This window comes from Diprion similis, chromosome 3, assembly GCF_021155765.1.
Source record: "Diprion similis isolate iyDipSimi1 chromosome 3, iyDipSimi1.1, whole genome shotgun sequence".
Taxonomy (NCBI): domain Eukaryota; kingdom Metazoa; phylum Arthropoda; class Insecta; order Hymenoptera; family Diprionidae; genus Diprion; species Diprion similis.
This window is the reverse complement of record NC_060107.1, coordinates 1,513,148-1,531,815: the sequence shown is the minus strand read 5'-3', so window position 1 is coordinate 1,531,815 and position 18,668 is coordinate 1,513,148. Positions and strand designations below refer to the sequence as shown.

General features: G+C 42.0%; 1 protein-coding gene across 2 annotated transcripts; it reads right to left on the bottom strand.

Annotated features, from left to right (window-relative positions):
- Positions 1-404: 404 nt before the first annotated feature.
- On the bottom strand, positions 405-14,689 carry LOC124404414 (P-selectin). 2 transcript variants are annotated; one of them, XM_046878518.1, is made up of 22 exons: positions 14,381-14,689; positions 6,715-6,838; positions 6,571-6,629; positions 5,856-6,065; positions 5,679-5,774; positions 5,480-5,602; positions 5,103-5,266; positions 4,897-5,023; positions 4,678-4,827; positions 4,061-4,237; positions 3,797-3,976; positions 3,588-3,706; positions 3,252-3,486; positions 2,997-3,170; positions 2,499-2,924; positions 2,205-2,384; positions 1,940-2,113; positions 1,662-1,841; positions 1,441-1,549; positions 1,139-1,321; positions 858-1,039; positions 405-751 (listed from the first exon to the last, which is right to left on the bottom strand). In XM_046878518.1, exons 1-21 carry the CDS (start codon positions 14,454-14,456, stop codon positions 937-939), a joined length of 3,369 nt encoding a protein of 1,122 aa, XP_046734474.1. In that variant the 5' UTR covers positions 14,457-14,689; the 3' UTR covers positions 405-751; positions 858-936. The 2 variants fall into 2 exon arrangements, with proteins under 2 accessions (XP_046734474.1, XP_046734475.1); XM_046878519.1 differs by having other exon boundaries at positions 1,145-1,321.
- Between the last annotated feature and the right edge of the window lie 3,979 nt (positions 14,690-18,668).

Below are 18,668 nucleotides of genomic sequence, written 5' to 3'. Positions count from 1 at the left end.
AATTTATACACGTACAGGCGTATCTGAAAATCTCATACAATATATATATTTTATAGTAAATAATGAACACTTACAGCTTTTGCATATTGATATGCGTATAATATTATATAAGTATATACAGAAAATCATACAATCGGGTTTTCTTTATCTTCTCTAAAACACCGGGATAACTTCTATTTTCTTTTTTTCTTTTCGTTTGTTCTTTGCCTACACGCTTTAAGTTATCTCACATTCATGCGGTTAGCGTCTATTTACACATTTAAATACTATAATATGCTACAATATGAAGTTTTATAAATTAATTGCGTAGGATCGGCAGGGTGACAATTCCTCGAAAAATCTCTCCTTTTCGACATTATTTTAAAACAATCATAATCAAAAAAACAAAACGCAGAATTTTTTCAAAACTGTATCAAGATTGCGGTCGTTGCATTATTTTGAGAAACATATTTTCTCCCAATATTTATACTCTTCGTCCTTTCTCAATACAAACATAAAGGTTTCTATCATATTTTAACTTCTTTTTCTCAGTTAGAATACGAGGAGAAACATTAACGAGCTTGAATTATCCTTATATCATTAGTTTCGTAGGTTCTTTACCGTTCTAGTTATAAATTTTCCAGGAATCTGCGAGATGGCGCCACATGCAATAATTTGCATCAGGAGTGCTGCAGCCAATCGTATTTCTCTCACCGACGCCGCGGTATTTTTGAACAAGCAAACTTTCCATCGAAGGATGGCAAACAAATTTATAGTCCATCAATTCTGAGCGATTCCTTCGTCCGTGAATAAACTTGATACAGTATGTCAGCATTCAAGTCACTGCTACTTATGGAGTCTGAAAGATTAAATTATTTCCTATGCAACGACGCGATTCTCCTCAACGCTCATGCAATCTCAAATGTTAAGGTCATGATGTGGGATAGGAGGTTATTCCTACCGCACTGATACCCCGTTTATCGTGATACCGTTCCTCGGGGTCGGTTCAACCTCGTAATGCCTGTTATCGTACCCCCTTCCGCCGTTACTCCCGCCGTACCTGAAACCAGAGAGAACCGAAGAGAAGATGGGTTCAGTTCTGAAGAGTCATATATTCGGAGGGAATAGGCATAGAACATAGATAAATATGGAATGTTACCCGTACGTGCTACCGCCAATGCTGTAAGGACTGTCATACAGTCCTTCCTCGGGGACGTTTTCGTACCCCGTATTCGGCGTCCCGTCATTAAGGCTCGCGTACGACATCACAGCAGCGTTTTGGTCCTCTTTACGGTCCGCTGCTTGGACATTCTCGGTATTTTTTACCGGAGTTGCCTTCCGTCTAAAAAGAAAAAATAATCGTTACCGCTAACGTCAAGTCGTCGATTATAAAGTCGATCATTTCTTATACTGATGAATGATGATAATGATCAATGATTTGAGAAGACGAAGAGCACTTACAATCTCAGATAAATCAGACCGAGTATCAAAAGGATGAAGAGAATGACTCCGGCGCCAATGCCAACGCTGGTTCCCACCCCCTGGGCTTCAGCAACGTCGTTCGTCACCACTGGAATTAAAATGGTCCAACTGTTATTCTAAATGTCTATACAATAGAACACGCTGGTCCATTTGATGTAACGAATTCACCATGACCACCCATAATATCAAGGAGCACTTACATTCGCACGTTGGTTCCTGACCACTCCAGAGTCCGGTATCAAGGCACTTCCTGAGGAAGGGTCCGACGCGTTCGAACTGCGGTAGACAGTGGTATTCAGCTGCTCCACCATAGACCGTGGACCCGTTGACGACTATTACTCTACCGTTGTCTATCGGTCCCGGGTGTTTGCAGTCGACAGCTGAAGAAGAAGAAAAATGATCATTAGGTTCTGGAGCAAATGTCTTCAGTAATGAATATGAATTTCACGTGAACGGATATATCAAGATCAGTAATTACAGAAGCAAGCGGGGATGCTGCCACTCCATGAACTGTTCTGCAGACAAATTCGGGTATCGTTACCCTCCATGTAGTAACCTCGAGGACATGCGTAGTGGGCGACACCGCCGACACTGTGGGTCGACACTTGGGTTGAGAGGACGCCAGTTCGATCGGGATCCATGCATCTGATTTCTGTAAGAAACGCAGATCGATACTCCGGAGGGTTGTAGGTACGAGAGTTTGGAATCTCAAACGACTTTCACACAGCATGTGAATCACTCACCTCGACAGACGGGAGTATCACTACTCCACGTAGCATTCTCGAGACAAAGTCTTCGCGCGAATCCGTCCAGCTCGAAGTTGCCGTCACACTCATACAAAGCCGCGGCTCCGTAGTACGAAGCATTCGATGTTAGCGTGTAGCGTCCATGCTGAATCTCGTCAGGCTTACCGCAGTCAACGTCTGCGAGGAAAAAAGAGTAGAGAAAATGTGCAGCGAGATTGTGCAGCACCACAAAGACATGCCGAGCTGAGGGGGTCTTGGATGAAAAAGTCGAAAACTTGGATGAAAACTCACAAACACACTGGGGAACCTCGCCGCTCCACCGTCCGTTGTCTTCGCATGTGGAAAGTGGTTCCCCGACGACTTTATAACCTCGTTCACATCTGTACTTGGCCAATGCGCCTATTTTGTAGGAAGTAGCACCGGTGTTGGAGTTCTCGATGGTTCCGGTCCTGACCAATGTCCTTCCGTACATTCGGTCGTTTCCGGTAACTGAGAGAATTCCATGCTCCGCAAGAACGGGCTCAGGACAACGGACTTCCTCGCATTTTGGCGTCGCATCACTCCACTGACCATTATCGAGGCAGTATCTCCTCGGGACACCATTCAGACGATAGTTTCGCGTGCATGAGTACGTAATCTCACTTCCAAGGTGTGTCGTTCCATTGGCGTATTCAACCGCCCCGTAAAGAATTGGCTGGACTTTACCGCAGTCCACATCTGCGGAGAATTAATATAATCAGAAATGGATAAAGAGGTGCATTTTCATTCTAAAAAAATATATTTCCTCACATTCGCAAGCAGGAACATCTCCAGTCCAATCTCCATCCTTGCCACATGTGCGACGAGCATCTCCGTGCATCAGGTAACCCGTCTCGCAGTTGTATTCGATCACGCTGTGGACGTTCAGGTCGTATCCAACGACGTAGCTGCCAGTCGGGACTTCGGGTTCCTCGCATGTTATTACTATGGAGTGAATGGAAGACGTGGTCCGTGAGACAATGGTCTTCTTCTTTACTAAGATACGAAAAGAGGTAAGACACTCACGTTCGCAAGATGGAGTCTCGTCACTCCATTTACCATCTCTAGTACAGATGTGCCTCGCCTCTCCAATGAGCCAGTAGTCCGCAGGGCAGGTGTATTCCAATAGGCTGCCCACCGTCGTCGTACCGTTCATCAGCGTCACTGTGCCCGATTCGATCTGTGCGGGAGCTCCGCAGTCCACGAATCGACACTGAGGTGTTTTGCCGGACCATTTACCGCCCATGTCGCACTCCAGGACCTAGTCACGATTGCGATGAACAAAAGTTGTCAGTGAAGGAGATTCGATAACGATTACAGCGGAACTTGAAATGGAAGAAAAGAAACTTTGAAAGTACTTACGTTGTCACCGAACAAGATAAATCCGTTTTGACACGAGTAAGTCGCCGTCGATCCAGCGCGTCTTCCTGACGCTGTGACAAGTCCTCCATTGATTTTTGGTGGCTCTGGGCACCAGTCGACTGAAAAATGAATCCACCATCATCGTTTATTGGATTTTCATTCCTGAACTCTGGTATCGAAGTATATGCTGGAGACAGTTGGATGCTTACACATGCATTGCGGCTGACTTCCGGTCCACAAGGCAGCGTCACCGCATTCTCGTTTCACGTCGCCCACTAAAGTGTAGTTGTCACTGCAACTGTACTCGGCCAAGGCTCCGTGGGTTGTTCTGCCGTTCACAAGAGTCACAGAGCCGTGGTCCAGACCTGGGAGTGGACCACAGTCCACGACTGTTGAACAGATTTGCGTTAACACTTGACTAGCAGATTTTTTTATTCAATCAGTAAACAGAATGTGTAAAGCGATCGGCTTACATCTGCAATTCGGTGCGATCTCGCTCCAGAATCCAGACTCTGCACACGTCCTGATACGCGAACCAACGAGCATAAATCCTTCGGGACACTCGTACTCGATGGTCGATCCCACTGATCTCTCGTTTCCTGTTATTTGCGTGTTTTCTGCCTTGTCGGGACTGCCGCACATCCTTGGTTCTTAATGATGGGAAAAAGTTTCGAACATATATCGTCAGTAATAACTACAACTACATGTTATTACGTCTTTGTGCATTGGGGTCATGAAACTCAACTTGGTAATAAGCTTTTTTGTTTATCGCTTCGGTCAAGGAGCTACTGAAAAGGTAAACTTCAATGCCAAAATGACTTCGTGTTTGTCTTTCGGAATGCAAAACTCTGGAAACCGTTCTCAGATAAAACCCACTGATTTACGAACTTGGGTACCTCAAAGCGATGTTCAACGAGAATGAGAATAATTGCGAATAACGACACGAGGAATTCTATTGTTATTCGTTTCAAAGTTTGGCATTGAATCGTGGGAGCTGAAACCTGACATACAAAAGTGATTGTCTTCACTCTGTAGTCTGACGTAAAACGACGAAGCTGGGCATAAATGCATTTATTCTCGTTACACTCACTGCTCTGACAAATCCAGTGAAGATAGTCCAGGTTACACCCAACGTCGTTCCACAGCCAAGCCCTCCCGCCGTCAAGGACCACGCAGTTCTGCTCCCCGTTATAGTTATTCGGTTGGTCTTTGCCCCAGGCTGGGCTTTGCACGACTTCGCCTAAATGAAAATTGCACTGATTACACGCTCCAAGAAGTTACGGGATGAAGAGAACTCCGATGAACTCACCATCCACCCATCGCCACGTTCTCGCAGTTATCTGCGGCTCCTTTTCAGCCCCAATCCACACCAACTGAGTCTTCAGCTTGTTCTTCCTCCGCTCGAGGTTGTTTAGTATGAACTTTGACGAGGCGCCCTGAAAGAAGATCCTCGTTAGATAAACTGAAGTTGAACGTGACTTGAAAGAATGGCCTGTAGATGAATCGAGCATTCACCATGAATCCGTGCACCAGGTCACCACCACGAGCCTGACAGTAGTTCCTGGCATCATGAAAGGATCCTCCTTTGGTAACGACGAACTCATAGCAGGTCGAATTGAATGCTGCAAGGTCAGTATCGGCGGGTGTTCCAGCGCTGGCGCATCTGTCGACGGAGAATTCTGAAATGACACGGAAGAGCAATCACGTGACTACTGGTTTCTAGTATACGTCGAGGTTCATTGCCACCAAAGTCAAGGAGACAAGGGACAAAGAGACTCCACCGAACGTGGAGCCGTTCTTCGCTAGCCAAGTTTCCGGTTGACGGACCGTAAAATGCCTCTCATTAAATCTTCAAGTACGTATTCAAGTCGTCGTCGTCGTTTCTCTCTCACCGTCAGTTGCGAACACCTCAACCTCGCACAGGCTAAGGCTTCCCTCGACCCCGACCAGCTGCAGGAAGACGTATTGACCGATCAGGGCTCTCGCGCAAGTTAGAGTCTTGGTGACACCCTCTTCTGCAACCCAATGATGAAGAATAACAGTCAATCAATTATTTATCTTTCGCATGTCACGTCATAAATTCTATTTTACCTATCGTCCCGGGGAACCAAGCGCACAACGGGTTCCTCTGTAGTTCCGTGCTGCTGTTTCCAACCCGGATTTCGAGGTCCTTGAGAGGCTGGTGGCCTGCAACCATGACGAGTGTTTTATGCAACGTTAGAAAAAAGTTTCAAAATGTCACCGAGATGTAATCAACGGCAGACTCACCACAGCAACCTCTGGTGGTGACCCTCACCACCTTTACGGCGTAGTCCTTCATCAGCTCCACCCTCCACCAGGGGCTGTGCTCCTTCTGTGTCTCGGTGCACCTGCGTCCATCGTGCTCGGTACCGACGTCACCGTCATTTCCATGGGCAGCATCGCCTCCTCTAACGGTCGTCGATTGGTTCGCGGGCTTTCGAAAGGCCACGTTTGTTCCTAGAGAAATGGAATCACTTTGTTACTAGTATCCTTAGCTTTATTGGTTTAAAGTAACTTTATCCGTCGCATTACTTGCTCAAAATGATCAATTGCAATGAATCCGCTAGATCGTGCGTCATCCATCGACACGCGGACTAATTGTCGAGGAAGTAATACCGCGAACACTTTATTATTATGCACCGCATCGTGCAATGAATAGAAATTATTGTGAATTTAATACACGATGATGCCTCGGAGCTACGACGACGGAAAAAGAGAAAGTGAACGGTGAATTGTTACGATGCGAAACTGACTTTGTCGTTGCTTCTGCTGCTGCTGGTGCTATGGTATACTATTCAATATACGTACAGTATGCCTATAAATTACAAGAGAAACGTCTCGGCGCAATTCTTTTACTGCAGGCACCCGTCGTGATAAAAAAAAAATATGCACCTGCATTAACAACAATTAAAACAATCGTTGAGAATAAGGGAAAAAAAAACTTGCGACATCATTCGCTCACCACAGAACGGTAGTTCTCCTTGCCATTTTCCTCTGTTGGTGCAAGTCAGCGTTGATTGACTGAAATAAACGAGGAGTCGTTAATGTTGATAAAAGAATAATACATAATAAGCAAAAAATTCATGCCATTTAGAAAGGAATTTACCCGAACAACTCGTAGCCAGCATCGCAGTTGTAAGCGGCGAGAGTCCCAGGATCCAAGGTTTCAGTGGACAAGGAAACTTTGGCGTTAACGGGTACAGCTGGATGGCTACATCGCAGGTCCGATCCTGTCCGCGGAAACAGAAAGAGAATGTTTAAGTTTGAGAAAATTAGCATCGTTGAAATATTCAATTACATTGTTTTCCACTAGAGGAGTGCTGATTTTATGTATCATTTCTGATCTCGAAGCATCCGCTCAAACAATTCCTCGACATAATTAACTACTCTGACACTAATGACACTGCGTTAGAGGCTAATTTCCTTCCACGTAAGCTTATCAGTAATTGTAAAAAAACTTGGCGATTCTTCTAGCAATTCAGTAATTATCATAGCTTGAGGAACGATGACCTGGGAAAATACGGGCTAGTCATCAGAGGCGCGCCGCCTTTCTAGGTGACTGTTAACACTCTTAAGGAAGTGGCCTTCGATGTTGAACTTGATAAAATTGATTTCGCGTTTGTCTCGACGCCGTATTTCCGCCGGTAAGAGCAAAGAAACCGGAAACTCTGAGATAATTGCATGAATATGTAGTGACGCGATAATCTTATGGCTGTATACCTTGCATACAACTCATGCTGCAATACGTTCTCGCTCTACTTGGCCTCTCTTGAATGATGATACCTTGAGAGTTGAGACTCACTCACCACTTTACAAACCTTCAAAGAAATGTCACAGCCCGGAATAATTCACAATCTCAAAGTCAAGCCACCGACAAACTAGAGTTCAAGATGTCTAACAAACCTACGCGAATACCGTTCAGATTCCAGCGAAGTCTAACATCAACACCGACGCTGACCTCGAGGCCACCATCCGCTCTTACTTGAGCCATTCTCTGATTCCAGAGTTTCAAAATCTTACCGTGGGATCAGGAGTTGCTGCATTGATGCATGAAAGGGATTATTTATTTTTCTTGTTATTAAAAAGGAGTAGTAAACCTTCGTGTTGTGGTTGCCTCGAATGGAAAGTCACAAACAAGCCATTTGATCGAACAGTGTTTGGTCTCAACTCCAACTGTTCAACTGATTCTATTATAGAACATTCATTATCACTCTGCACGTCCAAATGGTACGAAGAACAATCTCGAGGTAGACTTGAGTGAGCAGTAGAAGCAGGAGATTCGCCAGGCGTGACGTATTGTTTTGCCACGCTTTGTTTGAGGCATTTTGTGTGTGTACACACGGATAGTCGTGAACGGTTTTCCGCGGTGCGGAACGCAGCGCGTGCTTCTCGATCTCATCTGGGAAATGCGATTCCTTTTATTTTCAGCCCGACGAGGCGTGGCGAAAGAAGAAGAAGAAGAAGAAGACCCTGAATCATCTCATGTGCCTTTAGTCACCGAAGCTGGCACAGGTGCGTTTCAAAAGATGCGTACAACAAGTATTCACTCATGAGCTGGAAAAAAACGGTACAACAACTCTATTCCCAAAGCTTCCTTCGCCACGTTATTCACCTATACTGACGCAGGAATGCGGTGCAGGTATATAGTTGTGCTATCTAAACCTGCTCAGCCTTTCACCCAGTAATCTACGTCAGCTGACGGTTTGCCGCAGCTATAAAAACCGACACTACAACAGACCTGCAGCCATGGATTATCCGGAGCTGAGACTGAGTGGATTTTGATTCGAATTGGGCACTCGATCGACCGCCAAGTTCCACGGAAAAATTATATTGGCATCGAGGGGTTAATCATTCATCAATTTCATGTGCATCTGATTTCAAAATTACAAAGATTTCAAAATATTTCACTTTGGCTGTACACCCGCTACTCGACTTCATCCTGTTCCTGACTTAGAAAGCGCACTCAGAAAGTTTGCTACATCACTGGAGGTTCACCACTGGTGTTGAATTCCTTCAAAGGTTCATTAAGACAGTCTGAAGTTGATCTTCAGCCGCAGCTTAAGCCAGTGTCATTTGATCGCATGCAGGACATCGTCCGACTTTCTATCAAACGCGCCGCTTACTCCATATGCAATTTGCTGGAAATGACTTGTCAGCTTTCCCTGAATTAATAGGTATAACCATGAAAGCCTTCTTCTTCTCTTCGTGGCTACTATTCGATCAAGGCTTTCCATCGATCCGAGGAAACTGCCTTCGAGATAACTTTAATGGCTTTTATAGCCCTCGGGTCCTACGGGTCTGGGTCAACCGGTTACATGCGTTGGTCTGGCGTGATCATCGCCATGCCACGTTCGTTACTTACTCCGGAGGTCGAGTCTTGTGCCTCTTGGTACGACGTCGTGCCCTAGAAAATGCCCGAGTAACGGTACAACCACTCGACGCGCCAAGAATTCGTTTCAAACCACGTCTCCCCCCTCCTCATACAACTCGTCTCGAAACTGACCTTACTTGACCCGAAGTACCCGGCGTCTGTCTCTTCGTTCTTTCAAAATTATCATCATCTTGGAGAATCATTCACTCAACTTTGAAGCCAGTGATCCGACCTTTCGGTTTAGATCAACAGGATTCACACCTCATCATCAATTTGAAGTTCTCTCTCTGGTACCTATTCTAACGGACATTTCTTGGTTCGTTGGATCTGAGACTTGAAACGTAGTGTGCGAGCTCTGCGGCTGAAGAAGAGATGAAGTTGAAGTTTAATAGTTACGGTGAAGGTATGTATGTACATTGTACATACGTGCAGTGTCAAAATAACGGAAAAGCGTGAACGTGGTTGACACGTTTCGCGTCGAAAACGAACTTTATCGCTTGGCTTCGGTAATACTGACTCCAACCGGTTCGCAATTTTATCGAATAACACTTTCGCGATGGTTTCTTAGGTGCCGCTTGAAAATCCATAACCAACGACCACTGAATATCAATCGAGCAACTGCGGCTAGCAGTTTTAAATCTTCAATCTTCGCGTCTGATCATCAGATTCAAGACCTTGTACTCGTGAAGAAGGAAAGCAGGAAAAGAATGTTGCAAATCGAGTATATCAGCGGAAGAACTTCAGGGAGAACAAATTCCGATTCGAACGGTTCTTTATGCCGCATTTAACTTCTTCAAGGCGCGTCGTTTCCCAATCTATTGTCTCTAAGGGCGTTTCGAAACTTACCAACGAATTGAAACAGTGATGCAAATCTACAACACCTGCCTCTTATCTCTGACTATGAATAATCAACTCGCGGTTCAGGCTCATTTCAGCCATAGCCAGTCTATCTTTCCAACAATTCTCCCATCGCCTGGTATAATAATAATTTTTATTACTCCCCGTTATTGTACAGGAATCAACAAGAATATTAGCGAAAAGTCGTTATTTGTGTACATTTGAAGGTGATCAAGCTGTATTTGACCAGTTTTTTTTTTTTTTTTTTTTTTATTCTACTATGACGGAATTAAAAACAAGAAAACCACATCAACTATAAATTTACAATCTAAAATTACGATCGCTGTCGATATAGATTAATTTCTGTCATTGAAATACCTGATAACGCAGGTTTATTCTATTGACGATGATGTTATAACGGTTTCACATTTACACAAAGAATTTAACACCTTTCACTTCGAATTCAGTGAAATATATATATCGAGAAAAAATGAATTGTTATTTCGTTGTTGAATTTCTTGAATCTCTTTCTTTCCTCAAATTTTTTTTCCCCTCCCTTTTATTTTCTTGTACAAACGTAAAGTTTTTTCGAGGGACACTTTCACTGGTTGCTAAAGTACTTGTGCATAACGGTATAGGCATGTGCAGGGTTTTTGTTTATGGTTGAATTAGCCCACGATTAGGCCGCATATATTGCGTCCGATATACGTGCTCGCGTTATGCTTTGCTGCTGGCCGCACGATTATTATACACACGGTTTAAACATTACGGTCACAAGAAACATTTCACCTGGCCATACGGCCATACGGCTACGTGAAGACCCGGGAGTTTCGCAACTGGAACCGATATTTCGAAGGTATCGTTGGTCTATAAAGGTATGTATATAGTATCAATAATTATAGCTGATGTTAGAATGTCTGGTCAGTGTGTGAAGATGGAAAACCTAGCTAGACAAAGACAGTGTAACGAAAAAATAAAAAGAAAATTAAAAGAATTAGAATTAGAAACGATCGCACAATTCACGAATTTTTCCATCTCGTTCGGAAGAAAGTGGATGGAAAAATTAAGAAAGAAACTTTTACCGACAGAAAATTATACTGAGGCAGGTCTGGGATGAAAAGCTTTAAACGACAAAAGGTCATCCAGTTAATTGAATAAGAAATGTTGAATTACGATCTGGAGTTGAAACTTTATATATATATATATATATATATATTAGGGTGGTTCTTTTTTTTTAATGCTTTCTTTTTTTGTACCCTTCGAGAAGTTAGATTTTATTCTCATTTTCCAACCGGAATTCGGTATCAAAATTCTAAAAAGTGACTCATCCGATTTGAATTTTTAAAACGCTCCAACCGAAATATCTTGAAAACTATACAAGTTGAGAAGCTATTTTTGGTTTTATTTTCTAGATAATCAAATTTTCTTCAAAAATGATCCGGACTACTATACACCCAAATGTTTATCTTGTACTCGATACGAACATTTAAAGTTGACAAGCATCTTTATTAATTTATTCAATGCACTCAACTTTAAATATTTCTAACCGAATACAAGATGAATATTTAGGTGTATAGAAGTACTGGACATTTTTTTTTTTTTAGAGAAAATTTGACTATCTACAAAATGAAATAAAAAACAGCTTTCCAACTTGTATAATTTTCGAGATATTTCGATAAGAGTGTTTGAAAAATTCAAACCGAACGAGTCACCTTTTAGAATTTTGTTACCGAGTTCCAGTTTCGTGTTCATCTTCACGTGAAGCTGAAAACTAACTTTTCTAAGGGTTCGTGAGAAGAGGAAAGAAAGCAAAAAAGCAACAAAAAAAAAAAAAAACCCACCCTAATATATATATACAATATGAATATAGTGCAACGTCTCTCGAATGATGCAAATCTCTGGTTTCCGTTATACTGCAGAAACTGGTCCATTCCCGGAGCTCGCTGTTAAATGTTACGCCGGTCTCACTGTAGAATTTTTATTAAAATAAGGAATATATATATATATATATATATATATATATTGAAAGCGTAAAATACGTGGCGTTAACTTCGTCAGCCTTATAATGCTGGGAGAGAATATCTCTCGTGCAGATCGCATGATTGATATTTCAAATGCGTAGGTGTATCACGATTCGCTAATTCATACAATACATATGTATACACACATGCTTACTCTGCAAACGTACGTCGTGTAAACGGGATCGCATATCCAGACCACCGTTAGCAAGTATAGGTTATAGGTGTAGGTACGTGTATCTCGATCTTGCTTGCTCTGGGAAATAGGAATTAGACAAGTTTATCGTGCAGCCTCATGCATATGCACTATATATGCACATAAGGTCACATGGGTCAATTATCCACGCCCTATTATCCGAATCGCCTGTAAGTATCGATTTAAGGTGAGGAGGTCACGATAAGTAATCAAATTGTAAAGACAAAAAATGCTAAACCGCGAGCTGAAGACTGAAAAAAAAAAAAAAAAAAAAACAATCTTCCATTGCTTTTTACATTACAGAATCGCAAGATCGGCGCCCGGATATAGAATTATGAGTAAGCTATCAGTCGGATTTACCGGTTTAGGCTGTAATGGATATACATATATGCCGGAACGTATCGATTATTATTATTATTATTATTATTATTATTACTTAAGTTATTCGTCAATTTTGTATGATGAAATTCAATTACAGTTACTTGCATTGAATTTTTCAACTGACATTATCAAAATCAGGATCATGATTCTACCACGTATTTTTTTCAATGAGGACGTAATTAATTATGGATTCTTAATTGTTGATGTATTTTGCTAATATTAAGATGATATCTTTAGTTTGTAGAGTTTTTGTTGAGATTCGATCTGAGGAGGAGTGAAATTTCGCGGAGCTAAACAATATTCTGATGTAACAGATATAGGTAGGTTGGTAAGTAGAGATATACTTATAACACGCGCCGAACAAGAGTCGGTTTCCTCGAGTAGAAATTTCGCTCGTTACACAATCTGATCCGAGTTGAGTCGCAGTAATCCTTGCTAAATAACCGGACCGCGATGTGAGAATTCAGTTGGAGTCGAGAGACCGGAGTGGTGGGCGATTAGGCCAGTTAGCTTTAGTTGATAATTCACGCATTTCGATATTTTCGAACAAATAGAGGGTCGACGACTCGGACATTTACAAATTGTATCTAAGTACGATTTATTTTAGACTGTAGGAATACGAAATGATTCTCCTTGATTCTCGGCATCTTCGTGACCTTTCATCTTCAAATTCTTTAGTTAATTACACTCTTTAATTACTCTATTAAACTCAGACTCAGCATACACTGGAAATGATCCTTGGATAGATCTGTGATGAGAGCATAAGACAATCAGGATGTAAATCGAATATTTATTATTCGTAATCATGTCACTGAATTTTTCTTTTAATTCGTCATTTTGACTGACTTATTTTCGAATTTATAGAGTCATTTTCATTCACGATTCAACTATAATGTTGACTTTTTGTTTGATCTGAAACTCGAGATGAAATTAGCATATTTTTCCCTCTTAAATTTTCTCCCGCAATTGCGGGAAATATTATTTCATATTTCCCGCAAATTATTTTTTCAGTTTTCTCATTTTTCTCAAGGGAATAATCTCCGACTTTATTCCCTTGTGACATAATTTACTATTTTACCTGTCAGGGCGAGAAAAAAAACGAGCGAAAAACGAAAATCGAGAAAAAAATTACGAAGAATTATAATATCGCAAAGGCATGCTTTGTGTTTGGGAGTCAGTGTAGGCGGAAGCGAGTCAGGCCTTTAGCCTAATAAGCCGGACAAAGTTTGCAAGTGTTAAAAACCGCCCACACACAACGACATCTGGGCTCAAAAATCCATACGTGCAAATCCCAGATTTGGATGCAGCGTCAACGACTTGTCGCGAGTCTATATCCAGACACCGTGCGGTACCAGGCGCCTCTTACTATTATACTTGTTACTTTTCCAGGTTTTCGAGGTCGACGGGGTTCCTTTCGAACCCGAAACCCCAGCGAATCGGCGGCGACAGGTGAGAGTAGCGAACATGGTTCGCTAATCCAGACGTTGGTTGAAACAGCTAATATAAATACATTTATAATCTCGTGTTGAACAATCCACTCATTCCATCAAACGCCAAAGACATTTTAAACCCAAGAAGATTTGCCATTTTTTATACATTTATCTCGCTGTTTTATCAATTCGATGATCGGTTCACCAGGAGGTATAGAATCGACTACCAAGCAACCCGAGAAATGCAATGGATTTTAACCGCGATCACCAACTCGTTGAATGTCCTCGAATATTCTTTGAAAGACCACAGCACGAGGTCACCCGGTGAACGAACAAACACGAATGAACCTGTTTGCAGTCGTTTTAGTACCGATATACCTCCCAGTGACTATATGAGTATCAACTGGCAGCCCTGCTGTATGTAGACTAAATTCATTCGCCAAATATAAATCAATGTCAACTTTAAGACGACTTCTTTCGTCGTTAATGAAGTTGGTTTGGTCTCGCTACATCCGGAAAGAAGAACCTCGGCTACGTACCTTGTGGATTTTGTGCCACAGCCAAGTTGCACGCCTGCAGGAGCGAACCAAGGACCAGGAAAGACAGTGAGGACATGTTTTCCGCCTAAAAGAATGGCGACACTTTGCACAGTGAGTCACATTGACGGTTAAAACCTGAAGCGTTGCCAAGTTCGGTTGACATCAAGAGCCACTCGGACCTCGTAAAATCTTCCAACCGATTCACCTCCACTTCCACTTGCACTTCCAAATTGTCTTCCAAACACTTGAGACCAAAATATTCTATCACCTTGTGAGGTGCTTTGTCCTGCCAAAGGATGTTCAAGGGACTTGGTATCACACTTGCTCAAACCGTATGGACTCCATTCACTAGGTTCACACGTGCTCTTAGCCGTCGGAAAAAACGAACAATGCTTCGCAAAATGTATCTGGTCCGTAAATATTTATTAGCCGTATATGTACTTCCGGGATCCTGTACCTTAAATGGAAGCAGTTTTCATGAAGAATCTGTTTACTCTACAGTGTCTTGACGAAATCGTTTCCTGGGTTTCTTCAGTATATATTAATAAACTGTATAGTCTAATACATGACCGCGAGCTACTCGGGACCATTAATTACCATGAAAATAGTTACAGAACTTTCCATGTTTGTTTGGAATAAGTATAGTTCTTCATTCGATTGTAAATCAAAGGTGTACCTGATGGACAATTGTATTCACTTACAGTGATACACAGTTTTTGGTCGGTTCTAATCAATTTTAGCTACCACTTATCAGGCTACAAGTAGTCAGGAATATTAACGTTTTAAAGTCTGATTTAAAACGAATCTTTTTCGGCTAAGACACTTTGATTTTTCTTACAAAAACAACCCTTTTCAAACTAAGAACGAGCAACGAAGCGAGTGTTCGCCACTCGCTTGCCAGGCGTTGAAATCGCTTTTAAATTTTGCGCAAACGGCCATACCTCTCACGAGTTAGCTATATAGTATGAGATGGTAATTTTCACTGAACCGCGAATTGCAACATCGGCTACGAATTATATACGTTGCCGTTGTTTTATAACGTCGAATTTCTTCTTCGATTGAATTTTTAACGCGTGTTAAAAGAATTCCACTTTTTCGAACAAAGTCTGATCTGCGTGTCAAATTTCGTCTTCCGTTTCCTTATACGTTCGTTGCAGCCTTTCTTATTATCCACTGTTCACATTTCACGCTTAAAATTTCTCCATTTAAATCGGGTGAATTTTCTTCCCGATCTTTTTCCGGAAGCAGGGAAACTCCGCGCGTTTATATCGTTCCTCCGGCGACAAAAAGCCGCTTTTATAGACACAATGCCGCGCTGAGTCTCGACGACGCGTTCCCTTCACCGGTCGACAGATCACTGCTCGTTCTCCTCGGGTCCCAGCGCGGCGAACGCGGGCCCACCTTGGGCCTAAGGCCCCTCGGCACGAAAGTACGTGTTGGTATCCTACTACCTACGCCTCGCCGTGTCGTTTGTCTACAACTTCGTGGCTTGCTCTATTATTCTGGAGTAATACCAAACACGAACCTGCACCTTCACTGGACGTTTCCTCGTTTATTATGCAGCAATCCTGACCCCCGGTCATGTGCACGAAACATCGGACACGTGGACTCGTGATAAACATGAATTTTTGAAACTTTTTATTCACTGTCATTTTATTCTAGGTATATCTTGATTTTCTTGTTTTCTTTTTAGAAAATACATCAAACTATGAAACTACGTTTGAAACTTATAAAAATTTGAACTTGAGTAAGGAGACTACCGATGCCTTTTGCAGGATAGATTTCGATTCCTTAGAGGAAAACAAAAGGGTTTGTGGAAGCTAAGCTGTCATTGACTGCACGCATCGCTGCAGTGTGAAAGCTGTAAATCAGTCGGAAAGACGTATACAAGTAATTACTATCGAAGGATCGTAAATAATAATGTGCGAATAAAATGAATCCAGGATATAGAAAATTAACTCTGACACAGATGGAGAGGAGTTTATTGTCTACCCCAGTTTCCGTAAGCTCTCGCTTAATGTAATGCATGAGAGAGTAGAAAAAATCGTTTAACTACAGTTTTGTTCGCGCAATTACACAAGCAATGATTACATGTATGTATGTACATTAGGGTGGCGCAAAAAAACCGACTGTCTTTTTTTTTTTTTGAATCTCGTGTGACAAAGTGTAGGTTTTAGATGTTTTAAGAGCCCACTCTGAAGGACAGTTCAAAAAAAAAATTTTAAGAGGTCACTCCACATTTTTAAAACGTCAGAAATCGTCGAAAATCAAGTTTTTTTTTTTTTTTTTTTTCTCGTTACGGTATAATTTTATAGACAAAAAAAAAATAAGTTTCCGAAAGTTTCAGTTCCAAATTTGAATTTTGAAAGGTCGCTCATAATTTTTTTTTCAATATTTTGGTACATTTCTTTAGATCTTTTCGAGCGACCTTTTAATATTCATATTAAAATTTCATACATTTTTTTCCTTTAATTTAGTAAGAAAGAATCGATAACAATGCACCACGACATGAATTAAAAATCAAACAAAATACTGAAAATATAATTTTTTTAATTAAATTTTTTGACGATTTTTGAAATTTTTTAAAATTTGTAGCGACCTCTTAAAAATTTTTTTTTTGAGCTGTCCTTTGGAGTGGGCTCTTAAAACATCAAAAACTAACATTTTGTCACACGAGACTTAAAAAAAAAAAATAGTCAGTATTTTTGCGCCACCCTAATGTACGTGTATATACGCTATAATACACATCTGCCATTGTCATGCTCTTCTTCTTTTCAGTCTTATGGGACAGCTCTTTGTTTTTGGCGATATGGAAGACAGTTTTCTAGAAGGATATAATTGGATGCTGCGTGACCCTGATAATCGGACTAGTGTGGAATTTTTCATCCAGTCTTCACCGTCTCGCAAGCATGTATTAGAGAAATCATTTTCACTATAGAAATGCTTTGTGTCTGACATGCAAACATGCAACGCACGTTTACTTATGTGCAGTATGAAAGTGGTCTCACACGCAGGGAAACTCAACGCCGGTTCGGCTCAGTTTGTTAATTAATATGAAAATCATGTATGGAATTACAGATAATAACATGCGCAGATCCTTGCGCCCGATAACGAGCGTAGCGAGTTTAATACCTTATACATACATATTTCCAACAATTAACCAAATACAAAACAATCGACAAGCCAACCTTCTTCGAGGACTGGGAACGTTTGCTCAATTCAGAGGATGATCGGGTCGAAAAAAGTGCGGCGTAATTCAGGTCAAATTTATACTCGAATGTACAATGAACACATGAGATACAGGCGGAAAGCCTCGAGTGAAAAAAGAAAAATAACGGATGAGTAAAAAGACCTCAGTCATCTGGCTCCTCACGCTGAATCGTCGGCTGGTCATACTTTCAATTTCGACCAGTCGGTACAACTCAGAGACGTAGGTACTGTATCCATGCACCCATGTAACTTGGTCTGTGTTCCTGGCTGATATCTCAATCCACAGAAAGACCATTGCACTGTGGATACCCAGTCCTTAGGGATCACGACAAGCTCGATGACCTCGATGACCTTCTTCTCTAGTCCTCACCCGGTAAAACGAGTCGTCGTAAAGCCCGTTCTTGGTCATCTTAAGATTAGTCGTCGAGTTGAGCGGTTCTGCAGTCTTCAGGGTCAATGAAGTCAAGGTCCGTTCGAACCATCGACATCAGCATCAACATAAGGATTGTTGGAGCAGAAGTTACTTGGTCCCGTGTTGACGGAAGAGCCGGGATAAGCAGCTCGACAGGAATCGGTTAGAGCTGGTAGCGATCGGTTGTAGGTACCGTTAAGTTGCGTTGTAGGCACACAGCTGGAACATTCGCACCTTGCGACGACCTCTCTCTCTCTCTCTCTCTCTCTGTCTTTCTCTCATGCATGCGCGTTCACATCTACACGAGACACGATACACATGCGAGACTTTTTTTTCCCGATTACGTCACGGTCTGTTGGTGCCCCTTTCACCTGGTACGTAGCCATCAGGTTCGGTAGCGGGGAGAGACTGTAACCAGATCGGGGGTACCCGGGGAAACCAACCTTTCGGTGGTACGCAAATATCGGTATTACGCGATCTTGTTGAGAAGAGAAGTTTTATGGCAAATTGAATATAACGTGATGTAAGAAAACTGTATTGCAGTCAAGATGATGTCTTCTTGAATCCTTTCTCCCTGCAGACTCTTCGTCCATTAGTCTTCTTCGTCGTCGGAAAGATTTTTTTAAATATGGTAAACAAAAATTATACCATACGAGGGAAAGAGTC